The sequence below is a fragment of the Hyla sarda genome, chromosome 4 (assembly GCF_029499605.1).
Source record: "Hyla sarda isolate aHylSar1 chromosome 4, aHylSar1.hap1, whole genome shotgun sequence".
Lineage (NCBI taxonomy): Eukaryota > Metazoa > Chordata > Amphibia > Anura > Hylidae > Hyla > Hyla sarda.
The window spans coordinates 265,362,028-265,386,069 of record NC_079192.1 but is presented as its reverse complement, the minus strand read 5'-3'; the positions used below and the strand labels follow the sequence as shown (position 1 = coordinate 265,386,069).

Here is a 24,042-nt window from a genome sequence, read left to right as displayed (position 1 = left end):
TTGTATCTGACAGTGCCCATTTAAAGGTGGCCTGATAACTATGTATTAATATAGCAGGGCACAGTACTGAGATATCTCCCATGATCTATTTATACAATATATTTGCACATTTTGAAAAAATAAATTAGACTTTCATGCAATTTTGCATCAAAATGTTCTTTTATAATAAAACTTTAGAAACCTAAGTAGTTTGGGCTAAAACTGTAACCCAAGCATAACATTTTATACACATAACCTTCTACAGATAAAAGTACATGTGCACAGTTCATACATCAAGGGAATGTGTCAGCTCTATATCATGCTCAGAGCTTGTGTCAAAGAGGTGTTGCCAAGACTCAGCGTGCATATCTCCTTCCTACCTCTTCCTACCCTGTATCATTGATGTACAGAAATTGGCTTTCAGCACTGAGCCCTGTACATCAATGAGAAAACAGCTGGTTCTGTGAGCCCCTGGCAGGATTCCCGCAGAGCTCTGGCAGAAAAATCCGATATTGGCTAGGACGCGCACACCCAAGTATAGTGCAAAAAAGCAGGCTTTATTAATCCATAAAACATGCAGTGTGAACAGGACCTGTTCACACTGCATGTTTTATGAATTAATAAAGCCTGCTTTTTTGCACTATGCATGGGTGTGCGCCTCCAAGCCAAAATCTGATTTTTCTGCTGGAGGTCTGCGGCAACCTTGCCAGGGGCTCAAAGAACCAGCTGTTTTCTCCTGTATCCACACCGCTTGCATAGCGGGACCCACGGCCGTCTACTTCCCGATACTGAACATCGCTTCCAGCTACTTACTACATGCGATCGCCAGTGTTGTGCCTGCCTGCACAACACCAATAGGTGAGCAATATTCTGTTTTTGGACAGCTGCCTGCCCCTTTTAATAAGAATTAACTGCACTATATTGCGCCATCTCTGCATTTCTTTCCTCTGCTGCTGTTCATCAATGAGTCAAGGCAAGAAGGGTGGGAAAAGAAAAAGGCATGCATGTTGCAGCTCAGCATCACCTTTGTGACACTTGAGCTCAGAGAATTAGATAGAGCTGACAAGTTAATGGGCGCCATGACTTTAAATTTCTTCTGTAAAATGTAGAGAAAATTCCAGGCAGCCACCTATGTCTGCATAGTAGAAAATAAAACTATGGCAACTGTTTGCCTCTGTCAGTAGATTATCTCAATACTCTCTAATGGGGTTACTGCTCCCAGCACCTCCTAACAGCTTTGTCACGAAACAGTCTAGATGGAAGCAATTTGGCAAAAGTACCATTGTGCTTCTCTCAGTCCACAGTCTGCCAAATGGGAAAAATATCTTGTACCTCATCAAGTGGTACACTACCCAAAAGTAGCCTGTGAGAGCTTTTTTATAAAGCAGTGAGGGGTGCACTTTCCTTGCCTCTTGAAGCAAGACCCAGTAGACCAGTAATTATTTACATACAGTACAGACCAAAAGTTTGGACACACCTTCTCATTCAGAGTTTTCTTTATTTTCATGACTATGAAAATTGTAGATTCACACAGAAGTCATCAAAACTATGAATTAACACATGTGGAATTATATACATAACAAAAAAGTGTCAAAATATGTCATATTGTAGGTTCTAGCCACCTTTAGCTTTGATTACTGCTTTGCACACTCTTGGCATTCTCTTGATGGCATTCTCTTCATGAACTTCAAGAGGTAGTCCCCTGAAATGGTCTTCCAACAGTCTTGAAGGAGTTCCCAGAGATGCTTAGCACTTGTTGGCCCTTTTTGCCTTCACTCTGCGGTCCAGCTTACCCCAAACCATCTCGATTGGGTTCAGGTCTGGTGACTGTGGAGGCCAGGTCATTTGGCACAGCACCCCATCCCTCTCCTTCTTGGTCAAATAGCCCTTACACAGCCTGGAGGTGTGTTTGGGGTCATTGTCCTGTTGAAAAATAAATGATGGTCCAACTAAATGCAAACCAGATGGAATAGCATGCCACTGCAAGATGCTGTGGTAGCCATGCTGGTTCAGTATGCCTTCAATTTTGAATAAATCAACACCATCACACCTCCTCCTCCACACCAGCACACCTGTGAAGTGAAACCCATTTCAGGTGACTACCTCTTGAAGCTCATCAAGAGAATGCCAAGAGTGTGCAAAGCAGTAATCAAAGCAAAAGGTGGCTACTTTGAAGAACCTAGAATATGACATATTTTCAGTTGTTTCACACTTTTTTGTTATGTCTATAATTCCACAAGTGTTAATTCATAGTTCTAATGCCTTTAATGTGAATCTACAATTTTCACAGTCATTAAAATAAAGAAAGGTGAGAAGGTGTGTCCAAACTTTTGGTCTATACTGTATCTGCCTAAGTAAATGACAGTTTTAGGTCCGGATATGGGGCAGAAATGAGCTAACCGGAGTCACTGTTTAACTCCGGTCACCTCATTAAAGTCAGTTGAGTTCAGTGCGGGTCCGCATGGTTTTCCCCTCCCCAGCCAGATCCGGCAGCCGTACACTGCAACCGTAGTGTGAATGCAGCCTAAGACATAACTGCTTGATGAATTTTAAGGCAATCCAACATTTCTACCTATTAAGTGTAAATTCAAAGAAAGGTAAGGTGTGGTCAAACCTATGTACGATGACCATTAACTGCTAAATTACTGTAAGAACAAGATTAGTTTACAAGACTATTATCATTAACCCCTAAACACATTATCCAAATGTTCTTCATCGGCATTAACCCTGTTGATTGAAAATCTTTTGTTTGCCCCTGACTTGACTCCTTTTTTAAACATTTACAACATCTACTAAAACAGCTAAGAGAAAATAATTAATGGGACCAATATTTAAAGCCCTAGGTACCTTTTATTATTTATTACAGCGACAGGCAAAACAGTAGGGTTTTAGAAATTATGTAAATAAGTTTAAAAACTAATTTTGTTTTTTTAGAAATATATCTTTTTTGCCGTATTATGAAATTGTTTGCTTGTATAGTTCTTAAATGTAGGCTTTATTTCATATGCTCCCAATGCTAAATATCTTGCTCTATTACCACTTAAGGCAATGGGCAAAATAAATAAATTAATTAATAAAAAAAAATTACTTTTACATTTTGACATATTTGCCTGTATATATTCAGGGTAACTATTTTATTTGATGTTCTTTTTGATGTAGATCAAAAGCCATTGTAAATGTACAGACATAAAAATGTGTCAATAAAAAGAATAGGTGAATGATAACATGAAAGTAAGACTGGGGGGAGCTGAATGACACACATCTCTTGTTTTAATGATGAATGTATAAAAGAACAGCAAATAGCTCATTAATCACTAGAAAAGTTTATAAATGAGATTTCTAAATGGCTTCAATACTTTACTTCACACTTAAGTCTGTGACTAATCTATTATCATGTGCAAAATAGCTTCAAGCCAACCTTATGGTATACTATATTTAACATCTCTGTCTTTAATTTTTCAGGGCTGGATATCTGACACAAAACATCCCTTTGGAGATTATAAGATACCTTTCTGAAGAAAAGGATTTTCTTCCCTGGCATGCAGCAAGCCGAGCTCTTTATCCTCTAGATAAATTGCTGGACCGAACTGAGGACTACAGTATATTCAGTGTAAAAGATAAACTATTTTCTACTATAAACCTAAAACCTTGGTTTACCAAGACATGCATGATTTAATTTAAAGAATATTTTATAGAGAATAATATATAAATGTATTTCAGGAAAAATATAAATAGTAAGAGTAAAGGAAATGGAGAGAATGTGCTCAATAAACGGGTTTATTAGTTTTATTAGTATATCTGAAACATAATCATCAACAAAAGTTTTCACCTGTAAAATGTAAACATAACTCTAAAGCCTCCAGGCGTATTTGTTTTTTGAGGAAAGAAATGAAAATAACTTTTATGATATTGACATTTTCAGTGCCTTAAAGAATGCTAGAGTTAGTCCCTCTTATTAAAGTTAGAAATCTATTTCATAATGTTATTGAGGCTTCTAAGAAAATTAGGAAATAGCTGCTGTGGGCTGAGCTGATGATGTCATCAGAGATCATAGGCTCCAGGCTAAAGAAGCTGAAATGAGTCAACTATCTAGTCTGAAGATCTACAGTGTATGCAAACAGCCACTAGATGGTATTGTTACGTCAATAGAGAATTGTACACCATAAATACAAAGCATAATAACCCATACATTAATATTAAGCAACAAACTGCTGAAGGCATGACAAGGACCAAATGATATTTGTAAACTAGAATAATTTTGCAATAAAGGAAACTGGCAGTAATATCTGACTAAAGGCTATTGACTGTCAGGATAGCCTTAAGTTGTATACATATAGTAAACATTTCTTAACCCCTTAAGGACTCAGGGTTTTTCCGTTTTTGCACTTTCGTTTTTTCCTCCTTACCTTTTAAAAATCATAACCCTTTAAATTTTCCACCTAAAAATCCATATTAAGGCTTATTTTTTGCGTCGCCAATTCTACTTTGCAGTGACATTAGTCATTTTACCCAAAAATGCACGGCGAAACGGAAAAAAAAATCATTGTGCGACAAAATCGAAAAAAACGCCATTTTGTAATTTTTAGGGGCTTCCGTTTCTACGCAGTGCATATTTCGGTAAAAATTACACATTATCATTATTCTGTAGGTCCATACGGTTAAAATGATACCCTACTTATACAGGTTTGATTTTGTCGCACTTCTGGAAAAAATCATAACTACATGCAGGAAAATTTATATGTTTAAAAATGTCATCTTCTGACCCCTATAACTTTTTTATTTTTGCACGTACAGGACGGTATGAGAACTCATTTTTTGCGCCGTGATCTGAAGTTTTTATCGGTATGATTTTTGTTTTGATCGGAATTTTTGATCACTTTTTATTCATTTTTTAATGGTATAAAAAGTGACCAAAATACGCTTTTTTGGACTTTGGAATTCTTTTGCGCGTACGCCATTGACCGTGCGGTTTAATTAATTATATATTTTAATAGTTCAGACATTTACGCACACGGCGATACCACATATGTTTATTTTATTTTTTTTTACACTGTTTTATTTTTTTTATGGGAAAAGGGGGGTGATTCAAACTTTTATTGGGGAAGGGGTTAAATTACCTTTATTAACACTTTTTTTATTTTACTTTTTTTTTGCAGTGTTATAGGTCCCATAGGGACCTATAAAACTACACACAATGATTTCTCATCCTGATCACAGGCGTGTATTAACACGCCTGTGATCAGTGTTATCGGCGCTTGACTGCTCCTGCCTGGATCTCAGGCACGGAGCAGTCATTCGCCGATCGGACACCGAGGAGGCAGGTAAGGGCCCTCCTGGTGTCTGGTCAGCTGTTCGGGATGCCGCAATTTCACCGCGGCAGTCCCGAACAGCCCGACTGAGCAGCCGGGTCACTTTCACTTTCACTTTAGAAGCGGCGGTCAGCTTTGACCGCCGCTTCTAAAGGGTTAATACCGCACATCGCCGCGATCGGCGATGTGTGGTATTAGCCGCGGGTTCCAGCCGTTGATGAGCACCGGGACCGACGCGATATGATGCTTCATATCGCGGGAGCCGGCGCAGGACGTAAATATACGTCCTGCGTCGTTAAGGGGTTAAATCTTAGAGTAGCTCCTAATAAACAGTAACTTATTGCTACACAATGGGGGAATTTATTATGATTAAGATTGCAATTTTTGGCATAGCTCACTGGAGTTAACATGCTTGCTACATTTTTAAAAGAAGGCCTAGAAAGGAAGGTAGTGGGGCTTTCTAAGGCCCAGCACATTTACCATAATTTACATTACAAATAGCCATAAATTATAGCCAAAATCTATGCCAGCTCAAACATATCAAACACATAGACATGAATGGAGGGGGCGTGGCATGACATCACAATCACAGAAGCCCCAGGCTTCCATGAACGTAGTGCCGCAGCTTCGGCCTGGAGATCACAGGGGGTCCCTGCGGCCCGAGCCCCTGCGATCAGACATGTTATCCGCTATCGTTTGGAAAGGGGATAACATGTCTAGGGGTGGACTAGCCCTTTAAGGGTTCCATTACGCATACATAGTTTGCTGCGGATGTCATGCTACAGATTTCAAACTGCAGATATTGTGCTGTGTTCAGTAATTTATCATACATTGATCTACATCATAACATCCACAGCACAAAATCTGCAGCATCAAATTCACAGCATTAAATCTGCGGTGGGATATCCACAACAAACATGGTACATGTGAATGTACCTTAAGACTGACACGCAAAATGTCATTCTTTAATAATTTTCCCTGTTGTTTTTATATTTATGTGAGATTTTGAATATACAGGATTTTGCATAGAAAAAGTTCTATATAACTAATGTGGTGTGTATGTCTCTTTCAGGAATACGTACTAAAGCAAGTGGCAACAATGTATTTCCGACTTGGCTGGCCTGTTAATGGACACAATGGATCAATAATTCAGACATTTTACCAGGCAGAGTATGACATCAACTTTTTATTGACATTATAAGACTAGCTAAGGAGGAATATTTACAATACAGTGTTGAGTATGGTACTTTATGTCCTACACGGAATACCGTACATTTTCTGTGACATATGTTATTCTTTGTGACAAAATTTGCAGTGGTAAATTTTAAATACAGTGTAATCTTTTTCTGATTCTGTATCATACAAATATACAAGGTCAGAAAATACCTTTTATATATTAGTCATTGTATTGTTTTTCTACTCCTTACATGTTTTCTGTTGTAGTTACTCTTCTGAATTCTAAGGGAGTTTATCTTTTACACAAAACCATACAATGCAGCTTCAAAAGAAGAAAGCTCCATTAGTGTTGCCCGGTGTGACTGTAGCAGCATGATGCACCTTTTCTCCTGTCTTTCCTGTTTGATATTTCATTTCTCTAAGGCCCAGCATCTTTGAGATTTATATTTCCCTGCATGACATTTTTAAAGCAAACAATGTTCTGCTTATCTCTTGAGTTACGACCTCAAAGTGATGTTGAGATTTGAACTTATGCTTATCGCTGGGTACCAGAATGCTTGCACATACACCGTATGTCACTTTCATAACATTGGTGCTTTAAAAATACTTATTTGTTTAACGCAGTGCTTTGGTTGAATGAACTGTTCATTTCTCCTGTCACATGTCAATACATTCAAAGCTCATTGGTGCTAACTTGTCCTCAGCTCACATGAACACATTTTGATTGGAATCAGCATTTATTTTCTTTTATGAAAACAGGATTTAATAATGATTAAATAGTTTGTATTTAATGTATTACGCAAGTGTATTAAAATTCCTGTTTTGTTCTATGATTAAGGTGTAAAAATAAAAAAAATAAACAAGCACTTTAATTTTATAAATAATCAATTATTACGTTGTAGAGACATATCAGAGGTTTTGATCAGTCCGTTCAGTCCGTTCAGACCCAGGCCAACAGCTAGATAGATCCAACAGAAGTGTGTGCTAAGCATATTTTCTCCTAGCTCTAAACCACTTAAAGGGTTACTCTGCTTGAAAACATTTTCTTTTAAATCAACTGGTGCCAGAAAGTTAAACAGATTTGTAAATTGCTTCTATTTAAAAATCTTGAACCTTCCAGTACTTATCAGCTGCTGTATAATACAGACAGGGCCAGATTAAGGCTGCCTGGAAGACGGAGCACTTCATTATGATGCGGCCCCCCCGCCCCCCCCGACAGTTCCCCCACATTAGGTGCAGTATAGTTCCCCCACATTAGGTTGCAGTTCCCCACATTAGGTGCAGTATAGTTCCCCACATTAGGTGCAGTGTAAGTCCCCGCTCATTAGGGGTGCAGTACAGTTCCCCCATATCAGGGGTGCAGTATAGTTCCCCCACATCAGGGGTGCAGTACAGTTCCCCCACATCAGGGGTGCAGTACAGTACAGTTCGCCCACATCAGGGGTGCAGTACAGTCCATTAGGGGTGCAGTGCAGTCCCCCCCCATTAGGGGTGCAGTACAGTTCCCCCCCCTAAGGTGCAGTACAGTTCCCTCCATTAGGTGCAGTACAGTTCCCCCGCCTTAGGGGCATGACAGTTCCCCCTATTAGGTGCAGTACAATTCCCCCCATTTGGTGCAGTACAGTTCCCCCCCCTAGGTGCAGTACAGTTCCCCTCATTAGGTGCAGTACAGTTTCCCCCACATTAGGTGCAGTACAGTTCCCCCCACATTAGGTGCAGTACAGTTCCCCCCACATTAGGTGCAGTACAGTTCCCCCCACATTAGGTGCAGTATAGTCCCCCACATTAGGTGCAGTACAGTTCCCCCACATTAGGTGCAGTACAGTTCCCCCACATTAGGTGCAGTACAATTCCCCCACATTAGGTGCAGTACAGTTCCCCCACATTAGGTGCAGTATAGTTCCCCACATTAGGTGCAGTATATTTCCCCACATAAGGTGCAGTACTGTTCCCCACGTTAGGTGCAGTACAGTTCCCCCACAAACATACAGCCTTCAGCCATATACAGTGTATGGCTGAAGGCTGTATGCCTGTTTACTGTCCCACTTCAGTATTCCGACCACCGGTCCTCCAGTCCGGGGTCACGATCTACTGGTACGGCCTATGGGCCATTGCGGTAGGTCCCGGGACTGGAGAGGAGCGGTCGTCAAAACACTGAAAATGACGTGCTGCTGGTGAGCGGTGACTTACCATGCGCGTGTCCTCCTCGATGCTCCGCCCCGCTCTTCTATGGGCGCACGCATGGGACGTCAGTGATGTCCCAGCATGCGCTACCTCCCGGACCGGGGCATTCTTGTGTCCTGAAAAAGATTTTTTGGGACACAGGGATGTCCCAAATGTGACGGGGGCCCCCAGGGCTGCCATCAGGAATTTCAGGGCCCCATACAGCCATAGTGTCTGACAAAAAGAGTGCATAAAGCTCAGGAAGTAGTGTGAGCCCTGTACTTTGCACTACCTGTCACCCAGCTTTCCCAGTCTCCTGAAGAGAGCCCCCAAATATCCAAATAGTGCCCCACACTGTGGATACACACACATTGCACAGATACAAAATACCTGCACATTGCACATATACATTCATAATATTAACAGATATATACACAATCGGGCACAGGACATATACACATTCAGGCACAGGACATATACACATTCAGGCACAGGACATATACACAATCAGGCACAGGACATATACACATTCAGGCACAGGACACATACACATTCAGGCACAGGAGATATACACATTCAGGCACATGATATATGCGCAATCATGCATAGGACGTATACACATTCAGGCACAGGACATATACACATTCAGGCACAGGACATATATACAATCAGGCACAGGACATATACACATTCAGGCACAGGACATATATACAATCAGGCACAGGACATATACACATTCAGGCACAGGACATATACACAATCAGACACAGGACATAAACTCAATCAGGCACAGGACATATCCACACGTACACAAAAACACACTTACTTTTTAGGCAGGATTGAACAGCTCCAGGGGGTCCACATTTTGTGTAGCCCCCAGCCTGACTTCTGCTCTCAGCTGTAGCACTGTGCAGCCTGCTGCCTCCCCCTCCTCCTATTCCCCGACTACCGAGCTGTGTACAGCAGGAGGCTGGGGAACATACTGAGCAGCAGGGGAGGGGCCCAGGAGAGAGGCCCGTACATCTTCTTGCACATGTGTGGGGTACTGCTGAGCCTGGGAGCCCTGCACAGACCAGGCAGGAGGAGGGGATAGTCCCCCTTGATTTCAGCTCCGTAAAAAGAACAAGCCCTACTGCTTTGCAAGGTGCTTATTCTTTTTACTAACATGCAGTGTGGGAGGAGAGTGGAAGAGTCGGCAGAAGCTGGGCCCCCAGTACACAGTGCACCTGGTCCGGGCCCCTGATGGCAGTACTGTCTGTACTGCCCTGATGGTGGCCCTGGGGGGCCCCTGCGGGCCCGGGCCCAGAGCAGGCACTCCATGAGCACCAATGATGATCCAGCCCTGAATACAGAGGATGTTCTTTTCTTTTTGAATTTCTCTTCTGTCTGTTCACAGTGCTCTCTGCTGACACCTCTGTCCATGTCAGTAACTTTCCAGAGCAGGATTGGTTTGCTATGTGGATTTGCTCCTACTCTGGACAGTTCCTAAAATGGACAGAGGTTTAAGCAGAGAGCACTGTGGTCAGACAGAATAAAACAACTCAACTTCCTCTGTAGTATACAGCAGCTGTTAAGTTCTGGAAGGATTAAGATTTTCAGATAGAAGTAGTTACAAATCTGTTTAACTTTCTGCCACCAGTTAATTAAAAAAAAATTTTTTTCAGCGGAGTACTCCTTTAACCAAGATGGTTTCATAATGCGAGTATAAATAGACCATAGACAGAGAGCAAAAAAAGAAGCGCTCAGCCAGGTGCTTCATTTTCCGTTAGTTCTACTAATCGATTGAATAATTAGACCCTGACCATTCAAACCAATGTCTATAGGATATGTCAAAAGTTTTTTTTTTTATACTTCTTTGATGAAAATATTTCTAGGGGACCAAAATATTTTGTATGGAATCTTACAAGCCATATAATGTTCCATGGGAAAAAAGTAGGTCATTATCAGAAAAAAAAAATGTGCCACTTACTGGAAGTAGCTTCCATTCAAATAAATGTTTGACCCTTAAAGAGCCACAGACATGAATAAAAATTATATGCCAAGCCAAAATTCCAACCAAAAATTACCCATTTATAGAGGGCTGTTTTGAGTTTCAGGCCTCTTGTCAGTATAAAGCAGGGTGCAGACTGGCTGGCAAGTGAGAGGCTTACAATGTTAGACTACAGGAGTAGTGTTTCTCCTTGGTAAGACTGCCAAACAAGCTGTGCCTAAATACCGTAAATGTTTGTGAGAAAGCAGGGGGAAAACAATTGTGTTTGTCATTACAGACACCATAATAAAAGTTGTCTTCTCAGGCTGAATTGCACAGTAAATCATACTTAGTCTCTGATTTCTGATCTGTATTGGTGAATATTTACATATGACGGCACTACAGTATATAGATTTACCATAAGAAATGCCTACACCTTTAGATCATGAATCCATAAGGATTTAGTTTTCTGTGCGTGAGGTCTAACACTGGGTAACCTGTACTGGTGGCCATATTGGCTTTTACATATACAGTAGAATCTCCCAATAGCAGACGCTCAAGGGTCCACTATTGAGACATGTCCCCTATTGGGAAAAAAGGCTCTTAAATCTTTCTTAATGTATGAATACTGTACTGTACTCACTCCTGAGTGTAATTACCTATAAAACATGATAAAAAGCAATATTACAGTACAATCTCCCAGTGACATTAAATCACCCCTTATCTCCCCAATCATTTCATCCACCCTTTATATCCTGTGCCACCTTATGCCTTGTGCCAAATTATCCCCCCTTACCCCCTCTGCAACATAATTTCCCTTTATCCCCCCTATACCATTTCATTCCCCCATTATTATTACCCTCTGTGTAAATTCCTCACCACCCACTTTATGAAGTGGCAAAGGGGGATAACGGGTAATGAAATAGCACAGAGGGGAATCAAGAGGAAATTATGTAGCACAGGGGGTAACAAAGGGGGAATGATTTGACACAGGGGGAATAAAGTGGCATGGGGGGGATCAGGGAAGGAGGGGGTGAATGTCTGTGCTGGGGCTGCTGCAGGGGGCTGCAGTGGGGGCCTGGGCCCACTGGGAGTCTGGGCCCCTTACTGGGGTATTGGCTGTACCCCCTAACGACCCTGTGTACAAGGTAGGGCCGGCACATAACCCTGATTGTCCCCTATTGGGAGTGTTTGCCCCTATTGGGAGTGTTTTGTCCCCTATTGTCCCCTATTTGATGTGTCCGCATCCAAAAGTGGGAATGTCCCCTATTCGGAGGGTACAAATACATTAAGTTTTATGGGACTCTGCCAGGGAATTAAAAACTGTCCACTATTGGAAGGTGTCCCCTATTGGGAGGTGTCCACTTAGGGAAATTTCACTGTAGTAGCATTTCCATAAACAGATAAAAGAAACAAATGGACTGCACACTGAACAACCAAGTCATTAAAAGACAACTTAAAGACTTATATTTACTATGAACATTTTAATTTGGGGGTACATGTTTTCTATATTTCAGTTTTAGTCTTCTATCCACCGTTCTTTTGTCACACATTTTCCTGCTTTTGATTTTCAGAGCTGGTAGGGAAAATTCACTTAGAAATGTGTTGCACTAAAATAAATTGAAGTAGCACATTTCCCTTGTTTTCTGATTGCTCCCCTATTGCTCGCTAAATTAATATCAGGTCTGTACAATGACAAAAAGTCCTAAACATGCCTGCAAGGGAAAGTCGGTGGTATATGTGAAATCGTTTGCCTTGCAATGTCAGAATTTATTGCCTGTTACATCTGCAGTTGCAGGCTAACATACCATTTTGACAGCTGATCAGTTGAAGACATTGTTGCTTTAAACATATGTCGTAAATAATAATAGAAACAATTAACCCCGTCAGGATGCAGCTTTTTTTTTTTTTTTGTCTTGAGAACACAGTGATTTTTTTTGGTCTTTTTTTTTTATGCCTGTATGTGTGTCCAATAACCATTCTTATTTTTATTTATTTTTTACGTAGCTGTATGAGGGCTTGTGCTTTTTGAAACAATTTGTATTTTTAATGACATTATTTTGTAAACTTAATGTATGAATTATGTAAAATTTATTGAGTGAGTCGTTATTGTGACTCCAAATTTACAGTATATAGTTTTTTTTAAGTTAGATAGTTTTATAGTTTTTTTTAATAACAAAAACAAGTAATTAAAAAATGCATTTGTTTTTGAGTTATTATACACTTAACTTTAGTTTTCCATCAATGGAGCTGTGAGGGCTTGTTTTTTGTGTGAGGCAGGCTATGGTTTTCATTGGCATTTTGGGATACATACAGATTTTTGAATATGTATTGTTTTATATTTTGCTGAATGAACAACAAACAGCAATCCTGACACTATTTTGTATTTATTTATTTCTACCTTAAACATGAAACTTAGAAATAATTTTAAATGTATACATACGGTCATCAAAAATGTAGCTATTCACATTGGGGGAAATTTATCAAAACCTGTGCAGAGGAAAAGGGTACCAGTTGCCCATAGCAACCAATCAGATCGCTTCTTTCTTTTTTCAGAGGCCTTGTTAAAAATGAAAGAAGCGATCTGATTAGTTGTTATGGGCAACTGCACCACTTTTACTCTACACATGTTTTGATGAATATCCCCCAATGTGTTTTTTTTTTTTTTTTCACATTACACAATTTTTTTAAAACTTTTTTCTGTACCACTAATGGTCATTACCAAGCTGGTATTATACACAATGCATTCACATCTAGGATTTGTTGATCCAGCAGCCATATAACGTGGGAGAATAAAAAAAAAAAGCCTCCAACTGTATTACTGTTAGATCCATGCAGTACCCCATTGACTTCAATGAGCCGCTAGGAGTCCGACCATATCTGTTTCTTTAACTTTACTGAATACGGTGGTCTGCTGCACTTTTTGGTACTGTTTATAAACTGAATACAGTCGGAAATGAGTCAACCAAAGACACTTTCTGATGTTGGGCTGCTCATTGAAGCCAATAAGGTACAAAATTCTCCAAAATTCTGCCTAATTCACAAATTCTAGATATGGATGCACCCGAATATGCCTTTCAGTCTAAGGGTGCATTCACACCATGTTTTTGCTATACAGTTTCCGTATACGGTTTCAAGTCAAAAGCCGTATGGAACTGTATAGAAAACTGTATGCATTGACTTAAGATTGTAAACCGTATGTCAAACGCATCATCCGGTTTAGTCTGTTTTGCATCTTATACGGTTGTGTATACGGTTGTACCCATACCCAAAACTGTAGTCTACCACGTTTTGTGGTCTGGGTGAAAAACCATATTTAACCATATATCATTTTTTTTTTTTTAACATGGGAGTCAATGGACACCGCACAGAACCGTATGTGTGTACGGTTCCATCCGTTTTTCATCATCCGGTTTTTGACTTTGCACAGTTTTTTTTATTGGAATTTCAATCAAACAAGGGAAACTTTATTCAAAATGGAATGAAAAGTTAAAAATGTATACTTTTTTTTTTTTATTGGATGCAACCAGACATTATTTTTCAAACCGTATGAGGTTTTTTAACCGTATATAGGTTGAAATTTGTACACACGTTTTGATACAGTTTAGTCAGGTTTTGAGGAATCCATGTTTCATCAGAAACCTGATACGGGAACTGTATAGCAAAAACGTGGTGTGCATGCACCCTAAAGCTATGTTTACATGGTGGAAAACGTGCAGAATGTCCACCCAGAAAACATGTGAAGACATTCTGCTTATTTGTATGTCTGGCACTAGATGCACTAAGTAATGCACTGTCTTCTTAGATGGCAATGCCTTTTTCAGGGGAATCCACAGACACATTGAATATGTTCATTGTTTTTGAGGATGCCGAAATTGAAGTTTCGGTGGTGGATGTTTCTGCAATGAGAATTCTTCCATGTGCACGATACAGCAGAATCTCAATGAAACCAATAGGACTATGCTGCAAATAAATTTCACTCTAAAATTCCACCGTGTCAACATGGCCTAACACATGTGCTAAAATGGCAGACCTATAGGGAGGCCACGGGCTGAATGGAAATCCTTTCTATTTGTCTTACCACTTAGGTGTCTCTCTCACTATTGACTGGAAGGGATTATACTTCTATGGGCAGAACATCAATATATGCTATAAAGGTTCCCTTGTACTTTATGATTTAAGTAAAGTTTGTTGAAACAACAGTGACTCTAAACTAACATCTTCCAATTTTTTTTTTAGTTGTCTAGCAAACAGATCATTTAAACAATAAAATAACATAATTAAAATCAGATTTATGGCTTTATCAAGCCATAAATGAAAATTATATGATTCATACGTTGCAAAGTAATAGCAGGAGATACATATATTAATGAAAATTGTAGCTGTTTAATGCTAAGCATTCACTAAGAATGAAGCCTGGGATGTAAAACACACCAAAACACAGACATATGTTTTTAACAATGACAGAAGGTATTAAAATTGTTTTGTTGGAAAAAGAGCAATTTGCAAGTTCAATACCTGCTGCATTGTTTTCCACAAGTCTATACATCAAAACAGTGATCATAATAGTTTAGTGAGACCATTTACTAGGGTTTATATATTATGCATCTTCATATAATCTAGATAATAATGTCACTCCCTCCCCCTTTTTTTTCTACTAGGGAGCTCAGAAGGGAAGTCATAATGTTGGCTTGCAGTTTTGGCAACAAGCAGTGCCATCAAGAAGCAGCAACAATGATCTCCGACTGGATTTCCAGTAACAGAAACCGGTGAGTAAATATTTACCTTTAAAAATGGAAACCAAAATAAAGCACCTTTAAGATTTTATCATGTGTAATAAATCTGGGTAAAATCATTGTGCACCCAAATATTGTAAATTTTCATATACAAAGATTTGGGTATTCGTCTGTTGTCATTTAATTACTTCTTAGTTACTTACTGTTACTTAAGGGGGTACTCCGGTGGAAAAAAATTATTTTTAAATCAACTGGTGCCAGAAAGTTAAACAGATTTGTAAATTACTTCTATTAAAAAAATCTTAATCCTTCCAGTACTTTTTAGAGGCTGTATACTACAGAGGAAATGCTTTACTTGTTAGATTTTTCTTCTGTCATGACCACAGTGCTCTCTGCTGACCTCTGCTGTCCATTTTAGGAACTGTCCAGAGCAGCATATGTTTGCTATGGGGATTTTCTCATGCTCTGGACAGTTCCTAAAATGGACAGCAGAGGTCAGCATAGAACACTGTGGTTGTGACAGAAGAGAAATCCAAAAAGAAAAGCATTTCCTTCATAAGCCACCAATAAGTACTAGAAGGATTAAGATTTTTTAATAGAAGTAATTTACAAATCTGTTTAACATTCTGGTACCAGTTGATGAAAAAAAATAAATAAATAAAAAAAGTTTTCCACCGAAGAACCCCTTTAAAGGAAAATACATGTTTAGAGTTTTCACACTAGCTTAGATGTACATGCTTCTGCATTGACACTTCCTTCAGCTTTTCTAATGCATTTGCGGTTCTCCAGAAACTCCCTTAATATCTGAAATGAACGATGCAACTTTAGCTGTCCATGATGTACATGCTTCCCTTTGTTGTCCCTGAGCAAGGGGTAATAGAACAAGAGTTACTTGAGTTGTGGACTACAGATTACACATTAAAGGAAATCTGTCATCAGAATCACCCGCACTAAACCTGTTACACAGGCTTGTAGTGCGGGTGATCGTGATTAAAATGCTTCTTACCTGGTTAAAAATGGTTCAGCGGTTCTTCAGATATCTTTATTTTTTAGTTTTCTGTTCTTCCCTGGCTTGGGACTCAGTGGGAGGTGTTATCATCTGGGACTTGGCCACACGTCATTCTAGCTGGGCGGAGCTGCCGCCCGGCTCATGAATATTCATGAACTTATCCTCGCGGCCCTCCCCACCAGACCTAGAAAAAGGAGTTAGACTATGAGGATAAGGTCATGAATATTCATAAGCCGGGCGGCAGCTCCGCCCAGCTAGAATGACATGTGGCCGAGTCCCAGATGATAACACCTCCCACTGAGTCCCAAGCCAGGGAATAACAGAAAACTAAAAATAAAGATATCTTAAGAACCGCTGAACCATTTTTAACCAGGTAAGGAGCGTTTTAATCAGGAGCGTTTAAACCTGTGTAACAGGTTTAGTGCGGGTGATTCTGATGACAGATTTCCTTTAATATATTTTTACCTTAATCTGTGCACACATACACCTTTTTGGTGGTTCACACAGTAAAGTTTACTATCACACATTCTGTGTAGTCTAATCTAAGGTCAGGTTCACACTATGGAATTTCTGTCCAGAATAACACTTAGGAATTTTGGTTTGACATTTCAGTTCAGCAGAATCCCATTTTTGGCAATGGGATTCCGCGGCAATGTACACACTATGGAACTTCATTGGCGGACGTTTCACCAATGAATTTCCACTGCCAGTACAATTAACTTGTTTATTCTTCAGGCAGAATCCGCTCTGCAGATATTGCCGTCTATGGGGATGGCAATGTCCACACTGTCCTGTATCAGTTAGCGCTGGCCACACTCAAAATCTCTGGACAGATTTTGTCTGTCAAGAAATTCTGTAACAGTACTTGTCACTTCTTGCTGACTTAGCATGCATATAAGTATGAAGTATGGGACAAGTGGAAGGGATGTAACTGCAGAATCACACAAGAACTTTTGGGGAGATTTTTCAAAATATGTGCAGAGGAAAAGTCGCCCAGTTGCCCATAGCAACCAATCAGATCGCTTCTTTCATTTTTAACAAGGCCTCTGTAAAATGACAGAATCTCTCTGATTGGTTACTATGGACAACTTTACCTTTGCACTGGTTTTGATAAATCTCCCCTTTGTGCAGGGATCAGTGGGAGATTTTTAATTGTAAAGTTGCAAATTTATTTTAAATGCTTTGATAAAGGATAAAAAAGTTGCATGCACTTTAAGGCAATGTTCACACAGTGTAAAATTTTGTGCCGCATTTTATGTTACACACACATTTTAGTATTTTTTTTGCGGACACATTTTTGCAAATTACAGCCAAAAATTTGCTAGTAAAAAAAATTCCCAATATTTTACACTGAATAAAGACATTGAAACCTACGAATAGATATGAAAGGTTACTACCAAACAGTACCACCAGAAAAGTAAGTATCTTGCTGAGTAATAGAATATCTGATAAGTGCATGCATCATAACAAATATTTGAAGTATACAAGTACACAAAATACTACATAATGTAAGAGGGACACACTTTTATAGAAAGCAACTTTTAGGCTTAATGGTGCTTATAAAACTTTAAGTGCCACTTATAAAAAGACGTGTGATCCAGAATTGTTCATTCTACAGCTGCTCTTTTCTGCTACTTTGTATTTATATACTATACAGTTTAAATGATTGCCTGTCCTAGGACTTACTAGAAATAAACTGAAACAAGTCACAGTGTATTATTAGCTGCAACTGTAGATACAAAATAAGAAAAAAGAAAGAAAAAAAAAACTAAAAACACTGGAACATTCTGAGTTTTTGTACAATAGTTATACTTTAGATTTCATTTAGTCTTTTTTGGTATACTGTATTACAAATAGTACGGAAAATATGCAAAACAAAAATGCTTTCTATTACATCACATGCGAATCTAGTTTTATTAAAATAATACTACCGGTATGTAATATAAATATTACTGTGTACAAACTAATATATATATATATATATATATATATATATATATATATATAGTTAAAGTATGACGGCAGCACACCAAAGTAGTGAATCAATAAAGTGTTATTTTATTCCAGGGATATAGAGACAACGTTTCAGCGGTCTCTCACCACCATTTTCAAGTGAATACAAGTGATACACAGGGGTTTAAATACCCTCAATCAGTGACATCATCAAACATTGACATAATTGGTAACATCATATATGTAAACAAAATACAAATAATATAAAGTGATAAATCTATTCATAATCAATGTACATCATGTGTGTTCCTGTGAATATTATATTCAAACCGTATGATCAGCAGAGCCGATCGCATGTGGACTCCATGACTGTATATTGATATGTGTGAGACATTGGAATAAATGTGGGGTTATACCTGAGATGTCCTATATATATTGTCTACAATATTTGAACATTATTATCATTCATTAATTAATGGTTATCCTATGTGACTTGATTGAGGGCAGCCCTGGTCCAATATGGCGCCCTGTGACTCCATAACATCAATTGACATGCGCATTAAGTCACGGCTCGCATTGCTGTGCGGCGCGATATGCAGATTCTATGTTGATACATTGGTCACTAAGCAACGATGACGCCACACTGTGATTGGCTATGATCTCCCCATACCCGGAAGCTAACGCCGGCAGTGTTAGCCGGGCTTACGGAGGTGCGGAGAATGGCGTACTTCACCACGAGGTTAGATGTTTTGCTGATACCATGTGTTTTATTGTTCTTATATTTTGCACCTGTGCACTGACACTATGTACACTATTATTTTACACCATTTATAATACACATGCGATCGGCTCTGCTGATCATACGGTTTGAATATAATATTCACAGGAACACACATGATGTACATTGATTATGAATAGATTTATCACTATATATTATTTGTATTTTGTTTACATATATGATGTCACCAATTATGTCAATGTCTGATGATGTCACTGATTGAGGGTATTTAAACCCCTGTGTATCACTTGTATTCACTTGAAAATGGCGGTGAGAGACCGCTGAAACGTTGTCTCTATATCCCTGGAATAAAATAACACTTTATTGATTCACTACTTTGGTGTGCTGCCGTCATACTTTAACTATCAAGAGGAACCAGAGCACCAAGGTTCAATTGTGCCTGCACCCACCTCACCCAAACTGGATGTGCTGCTTTACATGGACTATATATATATATATATATATATATATATATATATATATATATATATATATTTGCATGCACACACACAAACATATATATATATATATATATATATATATATATATATATATATATATATACATATATATTTTATGTTTATTATTTTTTTTGTTAATGTATGCAGTTAATATGTAATCCCATAAAGTTTAAATAAGGGAGTGCTCTATCCTCTCGTTGGTCTAGAGAAGATGAAAAAGAAGAAACATCATACAGCACAGACAGACAATTAAACCTAGATAAATTAAAATAAATACACATAAAAAAAATGTCTTCTCCGGATGCCAAGTGGTGATCAGAAGTTGTTTTAGACAATGTTAAGAAAGTTGGTGGCTTACTCCGTTTATTTGAGAGTATGTTTTGGCAGTACAAGGTTCAGCTATAGATAGGGGATAACAATGAAATAAAAAATAAAAAAACTCTAAAGGGTAAGTTCACATGATCTGCTGCATATTTTTGCTACACATTTTGTGTAGAAGTTTTTATTGCTTCCCATTAACTTATTCAGCAAAAAATATGCAGTAGATCCTGTACATGTGAACGTACCCTTAATGTTATTTTATACCACCTGTCCAACAGCACAAAAAAAAAAAATAAAAAAAAATAAAACCTTTTTATTGTTCTACCTGATGAGCTATTTGATGGCTCATTTTTGTATTGTGAGCTCTAATATTTATTGGCATAACTTCTTATTACATTTTTTTCTGGAATATGCTGAAACCAAAAATCAGAAATTTTGGAGTAAATTTTTTTTTTTTTTTTTTAGCATTCATGCAGTTGGCTGTGTGACATCAAAAATGGGATCATTTAATTGTTTGTACAATTCTGCATGAAGCAATAACAAATATAAATGTTTTTTAGCCCCCACCCCAAGAGTCCATTCTAAGCAATTGTTTGATATTTAATACAGATAAATGTAATGCTTGTGCATTACATTGATCTATGAGATCAGTGCTCTATTGGTACAGCCTGCCATAGGTGCCTGCAATAGCTGAGTCCCCACAGCCAATGAGGCCTAACTAAGGTCTGCTCTGTAAACCCATCATCCGATGGGGCCACTGCACCACCAATATGCAAATCTGCATAAGAAAACATAGCAGAGCTCCTCATAGTGAGGTGTGTTCCTAGTCAACGTATATAGTAAAGCGTATGTGCGATCCCTTGCAAGTAACCACACACCTGTTCATGTTGTGGGGATAAGAGATAATTCATCACACTCTCAGTGGAGTAAAACTGGGAAAGCAGTGGACATGCGGCCTCTGAGTGCTGGTAGGAGATTCTCGATCCCCAGAAACTGTATCCAAGAAGTGCAATGCAGAAAGGCCCGGGTTCATCAGGTGCAAACCATGTAAAATCAATTATTATATTAGCAATGTATATATGCTAAAAATATTATTTATTGAAATATATAAAGACACATACATGATGCCTTCTGGCCGTGAAATGTTCTTTTCTTAGCTGTACTATGGCGTATACAAACTGCAATAATTATCATCCTTTTGTATTCAAACGGCACCAAAATGACATCACAAAAAACACTAGCCAATAAAATCACAGGACATATAAATATACATACTATGTACAATATAAATATACATGTCACTGTCCAATTTTATATATAAAAAATAAACAAAATAAGATCTTGGCCCTTTAACAAAGATTTTCCACTGTCTAAATCCCAATAGAGATGACACACTGAGCCTTGTGACAGTAGGATAAACAAAAAAGGAAAAATGGTGACATTTTTGCAAAATTTTTATTTTTATACAAGTGGTTGACTATTGCATTGTGATGTACAAGTTTATAATATATTTAATTTTAAGAGACAGTAGACTGATTTGGGAAAAAATCTGCAGCAAATCTGCATGAAAATTCATGCACATTTTGTGGCAAATGTGTTAAGGAAATTTGTGACTTTGGTGCAGATTTTACTTTCCCCATTCTTCCTTTACTTACTATTGGAAACTGGTGTGATGTTAGGCTGGGTTCACATATTTCCAGCATCCGTCATAGGTGAACTCAGCCTAAATCTCAATGGTACTCGATGCCGCAACTGATGACAACGTGCATCAGTTGTCATCAGTTATGTAGCATCCAACGTCCATTGTTTCTGGAAAGCAAGCTGCGTTCCCCTTTCCGGTGCTGCCTGGCGTGTCCAACCATCTGGCGTCAAAATTGAGATGCTGGATGATTGTGAGCTGTCCCATTCAAATGAATGGGATCAGTTCTAGCATCATTTTTTTCCTCCAGTGCACGCCGGAGGGAAACTATGCCGGACACTTGATATATGTGAACCAAACCGTACCAACTGCAATGTAACTGCAATGTAACCTGACCGTGTGTTTTTTAGGCTGGGTTCACATAGGTCCGGCATCCGGCATAATGATGACAACTTGTTATCAGTTGTGTGGCATCTGGCATCCATTGTTTCTGGGCAACGGACCCCATGTCCGGTGCCCTCCGGTGTGTCCAACCATCCGGCGTCAAAATTTAGATGCTGGATGGTTGTGTGAATGAATGGGATGAAATGAATGGGATCAGTTCTAGCATCAGTTTTCCTCTGGTGCATGCCGGAGGTAAACTGTGCAGGACACCGAACATATGTGAACCCAGCCTTAACATATGTCTGCATCTGGCAAAAGTGAACTCAGTTTACATCTCTACGCAACTGATGCCACAATTGATGACAAGTTGTCATCAGTTGTATGGCATCCGGTGTCCATTGTTTCTGGACAGCAGACAGTGGCTGCGTTTTCCTGTCTTGTGCCCTTTGGCGTGTCCAACTGAGACGCTGGATGATTGTGAACTGTCCCATTCAAACCAAGGGCAACTATGCCGGACACTTGATATATGTGAACCCAGCCTTACCCTTGCAGTTGCAGGTGAATATCTATGAGGAAAATTTCTGCTTTGTGTAGATGAGATTTAAATAAATCCTCTTTACTTAATCTGTGGCAGATTTTCTGCACATAGCCGGTATCCAATTTTCAATACTAAAATGTGTAAAAGTTGTTGAAAATTCAATACTTTTCTGGTTCATAGGAAACATAGGAGGGATTGGAACACATAAACTACATATTGATTTGTCATGTTATTCACACTGTAATGTATCCATATTCTTTAAGAATTCAATAAAATATTGATCCAATTTTTTCTCATGTAGAATGATACCAGTAATGGGCTTTAATACAAATTATATTAAACATGATTGTAGATTTATGAGTAATGCAAACAGTAGCATGTGTGAGACGGAGCATACAGTTTTGCTTTCTAAATTTAAAAAGCCATTTATTTCATTTTACACTAATCAATATTTGCACAGCTTTTATTTTCCAATTGGTTAAAGCTGTTCTAAGCCACAGTGCAAGCCTGTCAGAAAAGTGTCAGAGCTGCAAAACTGAGGTACATGAGCTGTAAAAATGACATATATCCAAGAGTGTGTTTACACCTATCAGCCATAACAATAAAACAGGTGAAGTGAATAACGGATTAACTTGTAAAAATTATCAAAGTATGAGATATATTAGGGAGCAAGTGAACACTAGTTCCTGAAGAGCTCCAAAACATTGGGGTGTTTTTAATAAGCATTTTCAGCACTCACCAAAACTGGTCAAGGCTTATTGATGCTCGTGATCAATAAAAGCTAGCCCGTCTGATCTCACAAAAAAGCACAATTTGCTGAATCAGAGTCACCCCTATGATGTCACAGCCCTATATAATCGGCAGCCATAAATATGGCTCTTCACTTCATTTCAATACACTGCAGAAGTATCACAGGACACAGAGCCTGTGTGTGTGTTACAGCAGAGAAAAGCGCAGTCCAGCAGCGTTTAACATCCTCCTAGTCACATCAGCGTTCTCGTGGACAGAGAGCATTGGTTTTTTTCACTAAAAAGGATTTTTACTGCAGCTGCAGACATCCCAGTCACTTTCTTCGGTATAGTATAACAAAGAGGGGCAGATAGCTGTGTGTTGCCTCATACATTTAAATAAGCTGCATCAACTTCATAAACCTTAGCAGAGGAGGCAGGAATAATTTTTCAGTGCAATTCAGTGTCTTAGTTCCTCAAAAAGCATCTGCTGGTTATACTAGTCTGTAGATGGTATAATACCCAGCAGTATATTTCTAATTGTCTTTGACAGAGTGCAATTTTGTGTTTAATACACAGCTTTTTTTTTTCTGCAGCACTGTTGTGTACTGCTGGTGTTTTACAAAAATAAGTTTTTTTAAGGGTACTGTAGCACATTTTAATGCCCTCATAAGTGCATACCTCATACATAGCTCTAAGTAGTACTATTTTGTACCCGTTAATCTGTCAAGGGCCTACATAGTGAAAGGACAGAAAAAAGTAATCACTGGCCGCTGTTTTACAAAAATACAGAGTTTTTAGGCGTACTGTAGCACATTTGTCTTCCCTCATAAGTGCAATACGACATACGTACATCTAAGTAGTGTATTATTTTGTACCTGTTAATCTGTAAAGGGCCT

The 24,042-nt window shown here is 38.8% G+C and overlaps 1 protein-coding gene across 1 annotated transcript in view; it reads left to right on the top strand.

The window, feature by feature from the left end:
• Nucleotides 1-24,042, top strand: part of TRHDE (thyrotropin releasing hormone degrading enzyme) — a 670,942-nt gene that overhangs the window by 589,601 nt on the left and 57,299 nt on the right. The window contains exons 13-15 of the mRNA XM_056574110.1: nt 3,442-3,589; nt 6,361-6,458; nt 15,258-15,365. Coding sequence (XP_056430085.1) covers nt 3,442-3,589; nt 6,361-6,458; nt 15,258-15,365 — 354 coding nt within the window. The remainder of the gene's footprint in view (nt 1-3,441; nt 3,590-6,360; nt 6,459-15,257; nt 15,366-24,042) is intronic.